Source organism: Moschus berezovskii, chromosome 4 (genome assembly GCF_049115385.1).
Source record: "Moschus berezovskii isolate FMDL1 chromosome 4, NW_MosBer_1.0, whole genome shotgun sequence".
In the NCBI taxonomy this organism is placed as follows: domain Eukaryota; kingdom Metazoa; phylum Chordata; class Mammalia; order Artiodactyla; family Moschidae; genus Moschus; species Moschus berezovskii.
The window spans coordinates 104346606-104363877 of NC_142463.1; the positions used below are offsets into that span (position 1 = coordinate 104346606).

At 45.9% G+C, this 17272-nt stretch overlaps 1 protein-coding gene across 1 annotated transcript; it reads right to left on the reverse strand.

Annotated features, from left to right (window-relative positions):
* Positions 1-10029: 10029 nt before the first annotated feature.
* Positions 10030-14836, reverse strand: MCL1 (MCL1 apoptosis regulator, BCL2 family member). Its single transcript, XM_055403293.2, has 3 exons — positions 14043-14836; positions 13449-13696; positions 10030-12920 (listed from the first exon to the last, which is right to left on the reverse strand). The coding sequence occupies exons 1-3, from the start codon at positions 14728-14730 to the stop codon at positions 12804-12806; spliced, it is 1053 nt and encodes a 350-aa protein (XP_055259268.2). The 5' UTR covers positions 14731-14836; the 3' UTR covers positions 10030-12803.
* Between the last annotated feature and the right edge of the window lie 2436 nt (positions 14837-17272).

A 17272-nucleotide genomic window follows, 5' to 3' on the forward strand; every position in this document is an offset into this window, starting at 1 on the left:
GGCAGAGGGTCCTGGCTGATCGCAGGCCCTGCAGGTTGGTCATCGACCACTAGAGGTCACCACTCCCCCCAGTTTAGGTACAGAGTTGGGCACTTGGGTCCGAAACAGAAACTGCTCGGTCTATGGTGGGTTTCTTGGTAGGCTGGGTCCTTCTGTAAAGTCTCTTGGAATCTAGTAGCACTTTTCTTCCATCTGGGGCTGAGCTGAATGACAGCTGCCTTTTCAGGGGTCCTTTTCCCTGTTCCCTTTCTTTGGCCCTGCCTTCCTGCCCCTCTCACCTTTTCTGCTATTACCCGTTTCCCCATTAAGCTCTTGGTTTGTTGCTTTTTATAGAGCGGGAGGAAAGGAAATGATTCCCACCCCGCCCGAACCCCGCACCGCCCCCCCCACCGCCCCCTGCCCGCCTTCCCTCAACAGAAAGGGCTGGAGGAGGAGGAGGAGGAGCCTTGCCTGGCTCTAGGGGACTTGGGGGTGGAGTCGAGGGTGGAGCCAAGGCAGTACTGGATGTCCAGCCAAAGACACATTCTTCAGAGATGTCTCACCCCGGTCTCCTCCCAACCCAACCCGACGCCCATGTCTGCTCTCAAGGTAAATAGTTTGCTGGAGGTGGTGTGAGCACGGACAGCCTTTTCCATAACACAAATCCTCTCCCCGACCCCACCCCTACAATTCTTAGTCCTGATCACTTGTGGAAGCAACACTTCTGGGGGAGGGGTCCCCCCCTAGGAAAGGGGGAAGTGCAATAGAATTGAGCTCCTTTCCCCGTTAGGAGGATCCCTCCCCCATCCCTTCACCTCCGCAAGTCTGGCCAAGTAAGATCGTAAATAAAGGCTTGCAGAAACAGCTGAACTCAGTGACTACCGTCCTGAGCATGTACCTAGACACACCCAGACCCTGGGAAGGACCGCAGAGCTACCCGAGGGGACAGGGCTTGTCCATTCTGGCAGCTCCCTCACGTCATTCTGTTGCCTTGGGAAGCAGGCTTTCTTTGGGCTAGAAGTGGCTGAGAAGGAAGACTACAGGTGCCGACTCGGGAGGACAGTGCATCAGGAAGGAGGCGGAAGAAAATGGGGGAAAGGAAAATGAAACTGACTCCTCCAGGGTGGGAAATGAAGAACGGGGTACGGGGGCCCAGTCTCGGCGTCTCTGCAGGCATCAGACGGGCTCCTCTCCGGCGAACCTCTAAGGGGTTCAAAGATGTGGGGAGTGGGACCTGAGCCAGCCCTGCAGACCCTGAAGGCTGAAGGCGGAGTCCTGAGACCGAGGGCGGGGTGTGGTGAAGAGCTGGGGCCCTCCCAGTGATTCCTGGAAGCTGAAGGCTGGGCGGTGGCCCGAGTTCAGCTGACTTCCCCGAAGTTCCTCCTCCCTCTTAGGGCCTCTCAGGACTGTTGCTGGGCAGGTTTGGAGTTTGGCCTGAGCCTGAGAACCAATCACAGGTGGGGAATGCAGCCACAGCCCTTCTTAGGGCTCCCCCAGCTTCAACACCTCCCTTCCCTGATAGCCCCCAGCTCCCTCACAGCCTTCAGCCTCTGACTTCTCAGGATGTAGGCTTTCATCTGGGGGGTTGCCCCCTTTCCCCTTTCATTTTAAAGCTAGGATTCAGTGCGGCCCCCAAGGATTCTTTCCTCTGGTCACTGAGGTCAGAATGGGAAGGGGAGTCACTGTGAACGTTTTCAGGAAGTGGAAGCTGACCTCAAGCACCCCTTTTCCTGGCCTCTTTCAGGGGATTGCTGTGGCCAGACACCTCTTTGCTGACCTCTGAAACCCTGTGGAGGGACTTGGGAGAGAGGAAGCTGTAACCCAAGTTCAGGGAGATGTGGTGCAGGGGCCCTTAGCCTTGCTGCTCTGGGGGGAATTTAGGGAAGGACTCAGAGGAACTGGACCCCTGAGAGTTGAGGTGGGGGTGGGGTGGCGATAGGAACAATCTTGATGAGCACAAGAGAGATCAAGCGTGCAGAAGGCCAGCGGATTGCTGGGGCTTCTCATTTCTGAGTGTTTGCTGGCGGAAGGTGACTGTGGTTCTAATCCATGGACCTAGAAGTGAACTTCTGAGGTCTCTGTTCAGCGGGGTCAGAATTCCCCCCTCCCCCCTCCCAGCTTCCCCAGGGTAATCACCCACCCAATTATGCTTCAGCCTTCAGACTAAATTTAGCTTCTAGACTTCCCCAACTGGGGGCCTCCCTGCAAGCAGGTGCTCACAGCTGCAGGGGTGGGTCTGAGGAGACCCGTACTTTTCACTGGTCCAGATTCAATCTCTGTGGTAACTAGGAGTGAAGCCAAGCGCAAGGGCCCAGGTGCTGACCCATGTGATGGCATGAGTGTCTCAGGGTGTCTTAAGAAACCCGCTCTCAAGTGCTCTTGAGGCAGGATCTAGATAGACCTGGAGAGCAGAGGGATGAGAGTGAGAACAAAATGCAAGGAACTGTTAATTCCTTTCCAGAGTCTCTCCAACCAGATCCTCTTTCATTTTCTGCTTTCCCCTTCTCCCCAGTTTTACAAATAGAGACTTCATTTGAACTTAACACCCTCCCCCACCAGAGTAAACTGAATCAGGAGACCTCTCCTTAAAGCATGGAGAATCAGGCTAGAGATTATAATTTGGAGGTGGAGTGGGGGTGGGGGTTCCCACATTCCCACCCTCTCTCCTACTAGCATCCCTGAAATCCATCATCTCTGGTTCTGGGAGTCAGCTGGGTGGGGAAGTTAGAGCAGAAGGGGGCTTATTTGTCACAGGCAGGTGATGAAGAGATGTCAGCTAGAAAGGGTGGGAGGCACCTTCTACAGGAAGTAGAAAGCCTCAGGAAAGTACCTAAGACTAAGTCTGTCAACAAGAGAGATAAACAGTTTGGGTTAACCAAACTAGACAGTACAGATCTTCAATCTGACTTCGGGCAGGATGACCCTGGAAACTGGGGAAAACTCTAGAGGAGGGTGTTTCACGGCTGAGGTCAGACCCTAGAAAGGATTGGAGGGAGTAATGTGCCAAGTTAGTCCAAAACAAGGTATACATAAGCCATGGCAGTCAGAACCTAGGGAACCAATCAGCTACATCAGCTGAAGGGGAGGTGCAGAGATGGCTAGGGACTGGAGAGACCAGATCACTTTTTCAGTGAGCACCAGAGAGCTGTGTTTGAATGTCCTGGCAAAAAAATCTCAGTATTGGAGAAATGGGTTCAATTTCAGGAAGGCTCTAGGTTGGAGTTAGGATGTATGTCTATGTGTTGTACTCCTCTGAGCCTTGCCTGAATCTTAAGAGACAGCTCTACAGAACTCTGAGGAGGAAAAGAAATGGGGTGAGAGGCTGAGGTTACTCCTAAAAAGGAGGATGTGTGTGTCCCTGGTATCCCTAGAATAAAAGGCAACGTGGCAAAGACCTTGCCCTTGATGGGAGGGGGCAGAGTTAATCTGCCCTGGGACCAGACCCCTTTCATCTCTTCCTCCCTCCCCTTGCCTTGATTCTTGGTTGCCTGGCTCTTTCATGACACTGTAAGACTCCTTTTTAGCTCAAGTAGAGGGGAGGGCAACCTCTTTCTAAAGTACCAAAGATGTGACTTCCCTGGTGGTCCAGTGGTTAAGACACCACACTTCCAGTGTAGGGGGTGTGGGTTTGATCCCTGGTTGAGGAACAAAGATTCCACATGCTGCAAGGTGTATTTAAAAAATAAATAAAACCAGAGAGTGTAAATATTTTCAATTTTGCAGGCCATAAATCTCTGCTGCAACCCTTGACTCTGCTATTGTAGCATACAAGCAGCCCTACACAATTTGTAAACAAATGGTCATGATTTTGTTCCCTTCAAACTTTGTTATTGCTCAGTTGTGACTCTTTGTGACCCCATAGACTGTAGCCCACCAGGCTCCTCTGTCCATGGAATTATCCAGGCAAGAACACTGAAGTAGATAGCCATTCCCTTCTCCAGGGGATCTTCCCGACCCAGGGATTGAATCAGCATCTCCTGTATCTCCTGCATTGCAGGCAGTCTTTACTGTCGGGAGCCACCAGGGAAGCCCCCCAAATGTGATTTTACTCAATACTAAAGTCATATGTGGTGTGTTTAGTCGCTCAGTCGTGTTCGATCTTCTGTGATCCTTTGGGCTGTAGCCTACCAGAGTCCTCTTCCATGGGATTTTCAGGCAAGAATACTAGAGTGAGTTGCCATTTCCTCCTCCAGGGTACTGTTTCGACCCAGGGATCAAATCTGCATCTTCTGTGTCTCCAGCATTGCAGGCAGATTCTTCACTCGCCGAAACACTTCTAAGTCACTTCAGTTGTGCCCAACCCTTCGCAGCCCCATGCACTGTGGCCCACCAGGCCCCTTTGTCCATAGGGTTCCCCAGGCAAGAATACTGGAATGGGTTGGCATTTCTTCCTCCAGGGGATCTGATCCAATCCAGGGATTGAACCCACGTCTCTTACGTCTGCTGCAGTGGCAGGCAGGATCTTTACCAAGAGGGCTGTCCCAAACTTTGACACTGAAATTTTAATCGCATGTAATTTTAAAGTCACGAATTTTTCCCAACCAGTTAAAAAGGCAAAAACTGTTCTCAGCTCTTTAAAAAATTATTTTTGGCTGCGCTGGATTTTTGTTGCTGCTCTTAGGCTTTCTCTAGTTGCAGCGAGCGGGGGCTCCTCTCCAGTTGCAGTGCAGAGGCTTTTCATTGCGAGGGCTTCTCTTGATGGAGAGCACAGGCTCAGCAGTTGCAGCTCAAGGGCTCCAGGGTCTGGGCTCAGTAGTTGTGGCTCACAGGCTTATATGCCCTGAGGCATGTGGGATCTTGCCAGACCAGGGATGGAACTGGTATTCCCAGCACTGCAAGGTGGATTCTTAACCACTGGACTACCAGGGAACAACCACCACCAACCAGGGAAGTCCCCCATTCTTAGCTTTTGAGCTCTACAGAAAGAGGCAATAGGGAAGATTTGGTAGGGAGCTAACTTACCCCTGGGATTTCTGCCATCTGGTTGAACTCCCACAACGCCCAAGCACAGAAAATCCTGTTTGTGTCCCCTCTGCTTCAAAATACAGCTGCAGATGCTTTTAATTTGATCTCCTATTTATTGATACCAGCTTCTGAGTGGTTTCTCCCTGGGAAGTCAATGACTTGGACATGGTCAGTCCTTATGGGACAGTTTCCCAAATCCCTTACGTCTGTTTAGTGCTTTAAAGCACTTCTATGTATTCTTTGGAAATTATCTATTTACGGCTATGTTCGGTCTCCACTGCTGCACAGGCTTCTCACTGCAGGGGCTTCTCTTGCTGCAGCCCCCAAGCTCTAGAGCAGAGGCTCAGTAGCCGGGGTGCTTGGGCTTAGCTGCTCCGCAGCATGTAGGATCTTCCCAGATCAGGGATCAAACTCACGTCTCCCGCAGTGGCAGGTGGATTCTCAACCTCGGGACCACCAGGGAAGCCTTCTAATCTCTCTTTAGATCTTTGCAAGAAGATAGGAAAGACAAATATAGTTTACAGGGGAGAAAATTAAGCCCTGAGACCTAGTATTTTCACTTTAAATTTTAATTCCTTTGATCTGTTATTCAATTTCATTCCCACAGAGCACACTTTATCAAAATAGGCACTGGGCCGCAGTGATCCAAACTTGGATGGGGTAAACTGTTGTTTTCAAATGTCTTTCATGATTTTGCTGCATTTCAGGCAAATCCTGCCTAAATTTCATTTTTCAAATTAAAAGTTTTGAGGAATTGATTCTTTCAAATATATTCAGTGTTTCAGTTCAGTTCAGTCGCTCAGGCGTGTCCGACTCTTTGCCACCCCATGAATCACAGCACGCCAGGCCTCCCTGTCCAACACCAACTCCCGGAGTTCACTCAAACTCATGTCCATCGAGTCGGTGATGCCATTCAGCCACTTCATTCTCTGTTGTCCCCCTCTCCTCCCGCCCCCAATCCCTCCCAGCATCAGTCTTTTCCAGTGAGTCAACTTGTCGCATGAGGTGGCCAAAGTACTGGAGTTTCAGCTTTAGCGTCAGTCCTTCCAATGAACACCCAGGACTGATCTCCTTTAGAATGGACTAGTTGGATCTCCTTGCAGTCGTTTAGGCCTCAGGAAATAATATACCTCATCTTTGTGTAAGATACACTATCATGCAAACATAGGGTTATGTATTACTAATTGAGTCATGTTCCCCACCCCCAGGACAAACTTTATCAAAGTTGTGTTGAAGTGTTCTGTACTTAAAAGCAACTCAGCTGCATTGCTGTTTAAAAATAACCTACTTCTGGGATTGCTGACCAAATCCTTAAAGTTTTTTTTTTCACTCAACTGCATTGAGTGAAATGGATTGATCATTATGGTTCATGAGGGGGAAAACAGGGCACAGAACCTCTACCCTGTTTCAGATCTGACCCCAACGACCAAACTTTTAGAGAAAGGGGCAAAGAAGCAGGTAGCCAGCCACTCCTCTGCCATTACCAAGCTCCTCTGCAGAGCTGCTGTTCCTTAGAGCTGAAAACAAGCCACTTCATTTCAAAACATGCACACAGACAAAACCTCACGTCATTTCAACATGAAGTTGTTTCCCTCTTTCTGTTTCTCTACTCTGCCTCATGGAGGATTTCTGAAATGTCACCTCCCCCAGTGTCAGTCTGCAGTTTTGTTTTTGGCCTTTAAAAAAAAAAAAAACAACCCACTGATGAAGAGTAGAGAGGAAAGGAGTATACTGCTTGGGCATACAGTATTAACCCCAAACTTTACAAAGAGAAATGCCCTTCCCATTACCCATCAGCCCCACCTTGCCTTAGATCTGAGGTTTCAGGGTCTAAGAAAATAAACAAGCTATCTTCTCAGGAAATTTTAACAACAAAGCAGTGAAAACAGCTGCTTCTTGCAGTAGCTCAGCTGTCCCCCCGCCCCCCACCCTGTTCCCACCAAGGACAAGAGACGGGTGGGAATCACTCCAGGCAACCTCAGGAATAGAGGTCTGAGCTGAGGATGAAAGGCTTTAAAGATCTGGGCATAGGGATCCAGTAGTTTCTGAAAGCAGTGTTTCTAAGGGAAAATGCCTACCTACCGCCCCCCCACACCCATTCCCAAATCTGAACACCTGAGTCATAGGCATGTCAATGAAATGTGCAGCACAATTTTTGAAACCCGGCTTCTCCTACTAAACTGGAAAACAGATTTTTAGGGGCACAGAATTGAAGGCATTTCTTAAAGTGGAAACTCATCTAATTCAGGTAGAAATCCAGCAAAGTTTTCCTTGGCTCTTTCCCAGCACACCTTGTTCCAGGATAACCTGAATAAACACACGCATGTGACCACAGTGGGGGTGGTGAAATTCTGAATGGAATGCAGCTTCAGCTAGCTAGGGGGCTGGGACTGAGACTTCTGGCAGTCTGTGGATTTATACAGGCAGAGAAGCCAAAACAATGAGCTCATGGGCAAGAATGCAGCCTGTGGGGAAGTCTGGGCAGTCGGAGCAAACTGGTTTTTTGAACCAGGATGGGAATAGCTGTAATCGAGTCTCCCACGGGAACAGGATTAGGGAGAGTGGCGCCGTCATTCAGTTTGTTGGGGTCCAGTTAAATGACTTTGGGAGGCTGTTCTTTATTTTCCTTTCCCTATGTGAACCTGAGTGGGTGAAGATAGCTGGTGAGATGTGTGAGTGAACTAACTTAGGTGGTGCTCTTAAGACAACTTTATTCAAAACAAAGCAGGTCTGCCAATGCCAGCTCCTACACCAGGATCTAGTGATGGCTATGATCCTTAGGTTGTGTGTTCAAGACTGCCACTTTTAACAAGATAGAGGAAACAAGGAAGAGTCTGTCTTCTTTACTTCCCAGATACGCAATCCACTCAGTTTTATGTCCTTTACACCAAATTCATACTTCTAAAACCAGAGACCTTTCTTTTTCTACCAGTGTTCTTCAATACTTCTAATATAAGGCCCTAAATGGAAGAAACTGAAGAGGTGCTGTATTCACTGGCCATGCAAGGTGAAGGGGAAGACAGGGAGGGAAGATGAAATAAGAAAAAAAATTATCTACAAATCTCCTTTTCATAGCCTCCACTAGAGGTTCTCCCCGTTCTACACGTTCGTGCATGTTTTCTATTCACTTTAAGGTCCAATTTCAAATGTTCCCTGCCTTGTCCCAGCCCTTGCTTTACTATATAAATATTTCACAATACCTTTAAGCACCATGTACTTTTGTCTGTTATCACTTTGACTAGATTGTGAACTTTACCACTGTGCTACAGTTGCTTTCTTTCCATGGATTTGTTATGCATGAATTCTTCAGATGTATGTCCTAAGAACAAGGACCTTCTCTTAATCACAATTAAACCACTCAAGAAATTTAACAGAGTTAAATGTACTACCTAACATATTGCTTATATTAAAATTTCCCCAATTGTTCAAGTCTTTTATAGCTTTTTTTTTCCATCCAGGACCCAAAGTTCACTGTGCATTTAGCTGTGAAGTTTCCAGTGTTCCCTAGGTGTTTCCATAGTAGTACTCCTGGCCCAAACACATTTCGCAAGAGTCAAGAATTATTGTTCTATACAGGTTCAGAAATGAACTGCCAAAGATACACCAGGTATAGCTGGGAACAAAAGCCTGCCATATGTTATTTTTTTCCCCCACTTCACAAGAATCACCAGTTAAAGAACATGAAATTCCAAGAGGTCTGTTACATCTGCCTGGAGGCAGATTCCCAACCCCCATCTTTCCACATGCTTCACATAACTAAGATAACACTGTAACAACTTGGAAACTAAAGAAGAGGGAGAGTCAAGCTTTCAAATCTTGAAACTGAGAAGCCTTTGAACAGTGTGGGAGGGTTCCAGAAGACAAAGTTCTGTAATCATTGAACAGGTAGGGCCAAAAAGAACTAGGATAAATTAAGACTGACTCAGCTGATCATCTTGAACTCCAGGAATTAATGGTCTGTGCTCTGGGCATCTGGCTGGAGCCATGCTACACACCAGCTGGCAAGTTATTACACTTTAACTTTTATAAAACCCTCCAGCTGTCACAACTGCTTTAAGAACAGTGTTCTGAAACAGTATGAAGCAAGTGCTGGTACTCAAGTCACAAAACAGGAACTGAAAGAACAGGCCTGCTGGTGTGTAAATGAGGAAAGTGTTGGTTGACTCCCTCAGTGACTCATATTACTTACTGGTTACCATTTGACCCAAGTTTATAAGGTGTTAAACTAAGGAATATCGCCACAGAAATAGCTTCAGACACCAACATGGCAATGGGAGAAACAATATTGTTCAGCAGAACTTGACACTGACCATGATTCGGGCTCTCATGTCCTTTGCTAACTCTCCCTGCACACCTCTGTATGAGAGTTCAGTTGTAAAAAAGTTTTCTTCGTAAACTACCATCTTTTGGCAGTTAGGCTTCAGAAAGAGGAGCTGCCAGATGTATGTAACACGAAGTGGGGGAAGCACAGAATCCGGTTTGCACGATTAGTATTTTGTGGTCAGGGCTTAAACCAAAATGCAAACACCATATTTGCACATTTCCATGGTGACTCCACTCTTTCAAGGTAACTGAAATAAAAACAGGACAATGCTTCTGAAATTGACTTGCTAATCCACACCTCCTTTTTTGGGAGGAAATGGGAAAAGTACTGAAACATTAGTACCAACCACCTTATCAAAATTCTTTGGTTGCTAATTCTTCTAGCTCCTTCAATCACCTCAAAAGGTTGAGTGAGACAGTGATACAATAACTGCTATTATGAACCTCCTTACTTTCAAGTTATACCAACATCTGGTGGCTAAAAGAAACCCAGAGAGGGTATTGATTTTGTATTAAAATGGACAGGAACTGCTCCAAAGTACAAGAGTAATACATGTAATTAAAAGCCCAACACCTCTAATTTGAATGAAAGGAGTTATTCTAAAGGGAACTGACCTTCACTCTAAGGCAAATCAGCTTTATGGAGCTTTTGCTGGTTAATTCACCTAGACTGTACTTATTTGCTCAGCTGACTTCCCTCAGATGCTTGCCTAAGAGGAGGAAGGAAAACAAGCATTGATTAGAAAACACCCATACCACACCTTGCATTTGAATAAAATATTTATTTTCTTCTTCTCAGGAAAAACAGGAAGTTAGGGAAACACACTACATTTTATAGCCCACATTAGTTTGTTGGTCCTAACCCTTCTTGGCACAGCTGTCAACAGCATTAGCTGTTTTAACCAGAACCAAGGTGTTCACCCCCAACAGAATGTACAGACAACACTAAAGGACTGCAGGATTTTCCCTGAGAGAAGCATCAGACAGAAGTTGCTGAGAGCCATCTTTCCAAGCAGCCCCTCCCTTTCCATTGGGAGGATTTGCCTGCACATATGTTGCCAGCACTTACAACATATGCCTCTTCTCCCTATAGAAGCACTCACCTTGCCCCAAAGCACTTGGGCTCCCTAAACCCTCATCGCCAGCTGCTGACCAAAATATCAATTTTAAATCCTCCTTTACATTTCAGCACTCACACCTAGTAAAGTGGAAATGGGGCCCCTAAATTCCATCAATTTACATCTCTGTGCTTATTTCCACAACTGGCTATGGGCAGTCAGGCCTTTCAGTCACCTTAGCTAGATCTTAAGATTAATTAACTATATAAAGTGCTTTTAGGTCCTTAGAGATAGACATGATATAAATAAGTGGTTTCTGATCAACAATGATAAATACACAGATAAAAAAATAGCTCTAGCTAGATGACCTTAAGGCTTAGAGATGGGCAGGCAGGGCAATTGTTCCCTTATTACATTCTTAGTCATTTTATTCATGTCTATTTTTGTCTGGAGTCCACAAACTAAAGGTCACATTCAGAGGCTGAAGTTTTCAAATGATCCTGGTTCCACTATAGTTTTCTTCGGTTTACTAGTAACTTTTATATAACCTTGAGGTTTAACACAGCCCATCATCAATTTTCAGTGAGCATATTCAAATGCAAAGGTACCTAGAGAAAATCAGCTAAGAAGTTGTCCCCTTCTCTGAAAACCCCTAAAGGGACTTTTGAAAATTTCTCCCCAGAGTTAAGCAACAACCAATAAGATACTAGTACAAGAAGGGACTCTTCTCACCTCATGACTGTTACTGTCAGCATCCACTGTACTGCCATCTCCTAAGATAAAATTAAAAAATGAGGAAGGCCGGTGGACTCCGTGGGCGGTCACTTAGGTTCCTAATGCCAAAAACTAAAAGGGCTAGTAGGAATTCAGGAATGGCAAGGTAAATTTGTAGGGACTAATATAAATATGTGTAGAGGGAGCAGAATAAGCAGCAAATATTTTAAGGAAGGATAGGAAATAAACAGTAAGTTAGATTAAACAACAAGTCTGAAACCTATAGAGATGCCAATGTAAAAATTTGAAACAAAGTTCAAGAATCATTAATAAAAATGAAATAAGTATTTGTTTTATTCATAGGCTAGGCTTAGACCTGTGTTTAACAAGCAAGCCTAATAATAGCACCATGGTTAGACTATAGCTTGCTTTGCCAAGCCATTACTGTACAGTTTACTAAGCAAACAGGGGTCAAAAGCGTCTCTCATCCACCTGATGCGATCTTTTTACACATATTCCTAACAGGTCCCATTTGGAACAGCTGAAAATCTTTTAGCAAAAGCTTTGAAGATGAGCTCATGAACTCAGTTTAAATTGCACCAGTTAAATTAGGTCAAATGGAAGGAACTCAAAATAAGTAGTTGCCCAATCAGAGCCTATCATCTGAAAGTCATCAGCCTGTGTGTTCTGCCCCCCAAAATAAACCTTAAAATCTTGACTCAGTTATTGAAAACCCAGGTGTAACAAAGTGAAAGGATTCATTCCCATTAATTTCTCAGTCCCAGGTTAAAAAAACAACAAAAAAAACCCAAACAGCAGTTTAAGAAATACTTACCCAAATCAAGATAGGAAAATTAAAGCCTGCATAGTTATCAGAATTGTTGTACTACACCAGGTTGCATACAATTACATCAGCTGGTTCTGTATGCAATCTAGTATTTACTAAAACAAAGACTGGAATAGAAAAGCTGTTAAGAAACAGGTTCCTAACTATAGAAGGTGTAAATTTAAGGGTATGAAAAAATGAAAGTAAAATTTTGTTTTATCTTTTTGATTAATACTAATTTGCAAAAATATAAACAATTTTTACAGATAAATACAAGTTTTTCAAAATTGAACATTCCAAATTTGTAATTCTATTCAAACTTTCAGTATTCTTGGCCATGACATTAGGCAAATAAGAATCCCTCAAAGTAGAACAGGTATAAACATCCTGAGCATTTGGTCTATTGAAGAATCACACCTGGGAAAGCTAACTACAGAAGAAAAAGCTTCCCTTCACACACTGCTGTACAGTACTGAGGCTTCTTGTCATAGTTCTATTACTTGCAGCTTAAGTCAATTTTACATATGCCACTGGCGTTGTTAGTGCTTCTATTTAAACACTATAGAAGTTTATGAATTCAGTGGGCGTATCTATGACTAGCCTGTCCACTGGCCAATTTCTTGTTCTAGGAGAGGTTAAGTCTCTCCACTCTACCGTCTTCACTAAAACTAAAATGTCCATCTCCATAGCTTCCCAAAGTTTGCATGTTGCTGAAACGGAACTCAGCTTCTTTCAGATACTGACTCTTCAAGGGAAATTACTTTTCTCATGTATTTATTCCTGTTAGCCACAATCCTCCTGTCACTTGGTTTTATCCATTGCTGCTGGGTGATGGCCTGCACAGCTTGACGTCCAACTTCATAAATACGTGTGAGTTCACAGCGGTGATTTTGGCGGCTGTTTTGGTGGCTGAACAATCAATTATTGCACTTAAAAGGCTATCTTATTAGATATGCCAAACCAGCTCCTACTCCGGCAACACCTGCAAAAGCCAGCAGGACATTTCTGATGCCACCTTCTAGGTCCTCTACATGGAAGAACTCCACAAACCCATCCTAGAAAACGAAAAAGAAAAGCATATTTTCAAGCACAGGCTTCCACTGACTTAAAAACACTATTTACAAGGAAAAGATGAATTAAAATATCTAAGATTTCCCCCCAAACCTAATGACGAACCAATTATTTACCCCCAACTCTGCACACATTATGCAATTAAAAGGGAGGTGGGGGACGCTCAAGAATGAATTAACTATCATCCCCAGGGGATTCTTCTTTCATTTCTTCATAATCTGAATTAACGGGTGAGGGGTAACCAGCTGAATAATAAGATACCCGAAGCAAAAGACTCAAACAGTAAAACAGCCTAAGAAAATCAGGATTTTTGATGCAACAGTTCAAGACACTCACACCACCATCCTTAAGGGCCAACTACTTAAATCAACACCATGCAACCAGAGGTCCACAACTAGAGCCTTGAAAACTAAGCTGTGCATCTTAAAAACCTTTAGATATCCTCTTTCTCTTATAAAATCCTCCATTCATTTCCACTCCAAGTCCCCTACTCGATCTTAAAACAAACTTACCCAGCCTCTTTGTTTGACTATCCAGTCTCGTTTTGACCTTACGAGAACATCTGTGATGCTTTCTGCTAGTGGTTCGATGCAGCTTTCTTGATTTATACTCTTCAAGTGTTTGGCCACAAAGGCACCAAAAGAAATAAGAGTCACAATCCTGCCCCAGTTTGTTACTCCGTCACTGAAAACATGAACCATCACACGAGACAAAGATTTGACATCGTCTTCGTTTTTGATGTCCAGTTTCCGAAGCATGCCTGAGAGGAAGAAAAGCATGCAGGTTCCCACGGTCGCTTTTGTCTACACCAGGGCATGATTCGCCTGCCCACCCACGGCGGGGGAAATTGCTATTCGGGCTCTACAGCACTCTGGGCGATCCCACTTGAAAACTGACATCCCACCCTTTCCGGGCTTTGAACAGAGCTGCCATTTCCAAAAGAATTAAGTGGGCGGAAACAATGACTCACGGCCAGAATATTCGGGTTTCAGAAATAGGAGAGTCCTTTCAATACAGACTCGTTTCTGTTTCCACCCACCGAAGATGGGTGAGTCCAGAGAGCTGGGAAAAAAAGGCAGCACGACTTCCAGGACTAACCCCCTTACCTTGGAAAGCCGTCTCGTGGTTGCGTTGCACCCCATCCCCAACTCGGCGCAGGGTCTCCAACGCCTTCCGGCTGGTGGCCCCAGACCCGCCCAGGGGCTTCGCGTCCTTGGCGCCGGTTGCCTGTTCCCGGAGGTACTGAGAGATAATCTCCAGGGACTGCCGATATAACTCGTCCTCCTCCTCCTCTGCCGGGGGCGGCGTCGAGGGCAGCGAGCCGTCCGAGCCTGGACTGTTGTTACTGGCTTCTCCGACCAACAAAGGTAAAGGCCGGACGGCAGGCCGCTTCCCGAGAAGGTCTGGCTCGCACCCGTCCAGCTCCTCTTCGGGCGACATGATGGCGTCGGAGATCGGGGATTCCATCTCTTCAGGCGGCGACGCGAGGCGTGTGGGCGCGAAGAACAGCAGTTTGGTGGGGGTCGCGGTGACGTCGGGGCCCTCGGCGCCAATGGGCGAGGGCCGCGCGACCCTCCGGGCGTCGGGCCCAAGAGTGGCCGGGGGGCTCGGGCCGGCGCTTCCGCCAATCACCGTGCCGGCTTCCCCTCCCCCTACCTCTCGCCGCGCCGCGGCCTCCTTCCCCGCAACCAAAAGCCGCCCCCCCGGAGAGGAGGCGCCGCTGCCCTGTCCTAGTCCGGCTCCCCCACAGTAGAGGTTCAGTCCGATTACTGCGTTTCTCTTGAGGCCGAACATCGCGAACCGCTGCCGCCTGAGAAAAGAGGAGGCCGAACCCGATTCCTAACTTGAAGAGAGCGGAAGTAAGCTCTGAGAGAGGCGCTCCGAGATCACGGTTTTAGGGCCAGTCCTACGCAATGGCGTCAGCAGCTCTTAAAAAAAAACACTGCATCCCTTAAATGGGGAAGGCCGCGAAAGCTTCCGGCGGTTGCGCACGGCACCTAACCGGCGGGGTCAGGGCAGGGGCGGGGCCTGAGGCAGGGCGGGGTTTCCGGCTCCCCGGACCCTCTCGCGGCGGGTTACGTAAAAACGGCGGCTCAGGCGCCTGAGCTGGTGGGCTTGCGCTCTGGCTTCGCGCCCACCCGGGCCTCCTGTTAATGGCTCTCTGTGCTTCCCTAAGCCGAGATATGGGAGCTCCTGCTGTTGTTTTTGTGCAAGAGGTTTTTATTTTCCCCATTTCCAGAGCCTTAACTATCAAGTCACTCAGACTTTGAGGAAAAGGGATGAGTAAATTCTGCTACAGATGGGGAACAACGGTCTTAGATAATATGGATTAAATAAGAGGGCACTGTTGGGGAATCTATAGTTATTTTGCACATCCTCAGCTCCTTGGAAATGGGGAGGCTCAATGGACTGCCCTATTGTTCCGTCGCTCAGTCGTGTCCTACTCTTTGCGACCCCATGGACTACAGCAAGCCAGGCCTCCCTGTCCTTCACCATCTCCCTGAGCTTGCCCAATCTCATGTTCATTGAGTGGGTAATACCATCCAACCATCTCCTCTGTCATTCCCTTTTCCTCCTGCCTTCAGTCTTTCCCAGCATCAGGGTCTTTTTTAATGATTCGGCTCTTCATCTCAGGTGGCCAAAGTATTGGTGCTTCAGCATCAGCATCAGTCCTTCCAATGAATATTCAGGGTTGATTTCCTTTAGGATTGACTGATTTGATCTCCTTGCAGTTCGGGGGACACCAGATTTGAACACTACAGTTCAAAAGCATCAATTCTGTGCTCAGCCTTCTTTATGGTCCAACTCTCACATTCATACATTACTACTGGAAAAACCATAGCCTTGACTAGATGGACCTTTGTTGACTAAATAATGTCTCTGCTTTTGAATACACTGTCTAGGTTTGTCATAGCTTTTCCTCCAAGGAACAAGCGTCTTTTAAATGCATGGCTGCAGTCACCATCTGCAGTGATTTTGGAGCCCAAGAAAATAGTCTGTTACTGTTTCCATCGTTTCCCCATCTATTTGCCATGAAGTGATGGGACTGGATGCCATGATCTTAGTTTTTTTTTTAATCTTAGTATTTTGTATTTTGAGTTTTAAGCCAGCTTGTTCACTCTTCTCTTTCACCTTCATCAAAAGCCTCTTTAGTTCCTCTTCACTTTCTGCAATAAGGATGGTGTCATCTGCATATCTGAGGTTATTGATATTTCTTCCAGCAATCTTGATTCCAGCTGGGGCTTCATCCAGCCCGGCATTTCTCATGATGTATTCTCATATAAGTTAAACAAGCAGGGGACTGCCCTATAGAGTCACTTTATATAAACTGACAAAACAAAATTGTTCTGCTTCAGCTAAATTTTATTTCTGTCTCCCTATTTGCTTTCTCCCATTCCCATCTCTATACTCTGGTGCTATTTACCTACAAGCCTTGCTCTGTCAGCACCTCCTCTAAGGCATTTGACTCTAGGGGTAAACTCCTTGAGGACAGGGATTCTGATACATACCATATGTATGAAATTAACATTTATTGAAGCAACTTCTTTTTGTTAAAAGACCTGTAAAAATAATAGCTAAAATTCGAGAGCAAAATATTTGCAGGACATAAGCAGGAAAAGTGAGCAAGTTCCCCATTTCTGAAACTATCTGTTTAGAAAGGAAATAGGGCATTCATAACACATTATGTATTTGGGCAAGACCTAAAACCAGGGAGATTTATAATATGTGGTAGAGAGGATGGAGAGAAATATCTTGTGGTTGTAGTGAATAAGATATAGTTCCTCTATTTAAGGAGCTTCCAATCTTGCACAGCAACTAACCATAATGTGAGATGGAATTTATGCTTTATAGGAGGCATCAACAACTCCAATGGAGTTGAGAGGTTGGAAAATTCGCTTTGGGCTAGGCAACCTAGAGGAAGAAGACATTATGGAAGTCTTCTGCTCTGCTTTCTAGAATGCAGTTTTAGATCAAGGCGAGAGAGGTTGAGCAAATTTGTGTGCTCAATGATGTAGTGGGAGGTGGGAGGGAGGTTCAGGAGGAAGGGGACATACATATATCTGTGGCCAATTCATGTTGATACACTGCAGAAACCAGCACAATATTGTAAAGCAATTATCCTCCAATTAAAAATAAATTTAAAAAAATTGTGTGCGAAAGCTTTTTCTTCAGAGGCTAAAAAAGGAAATGTACTGCAGGTGTCACCTTAATTATAGCTAGAAATCTCAAGTGCTCAGTAATCCAATTGCGTTTGCTTAATCAGTTGTCTCCTGTGATCCAAGATGACTATTGCACATCCTCTCATGTCCTTCAGTTCAGTTCAGTTCAGTTCAGT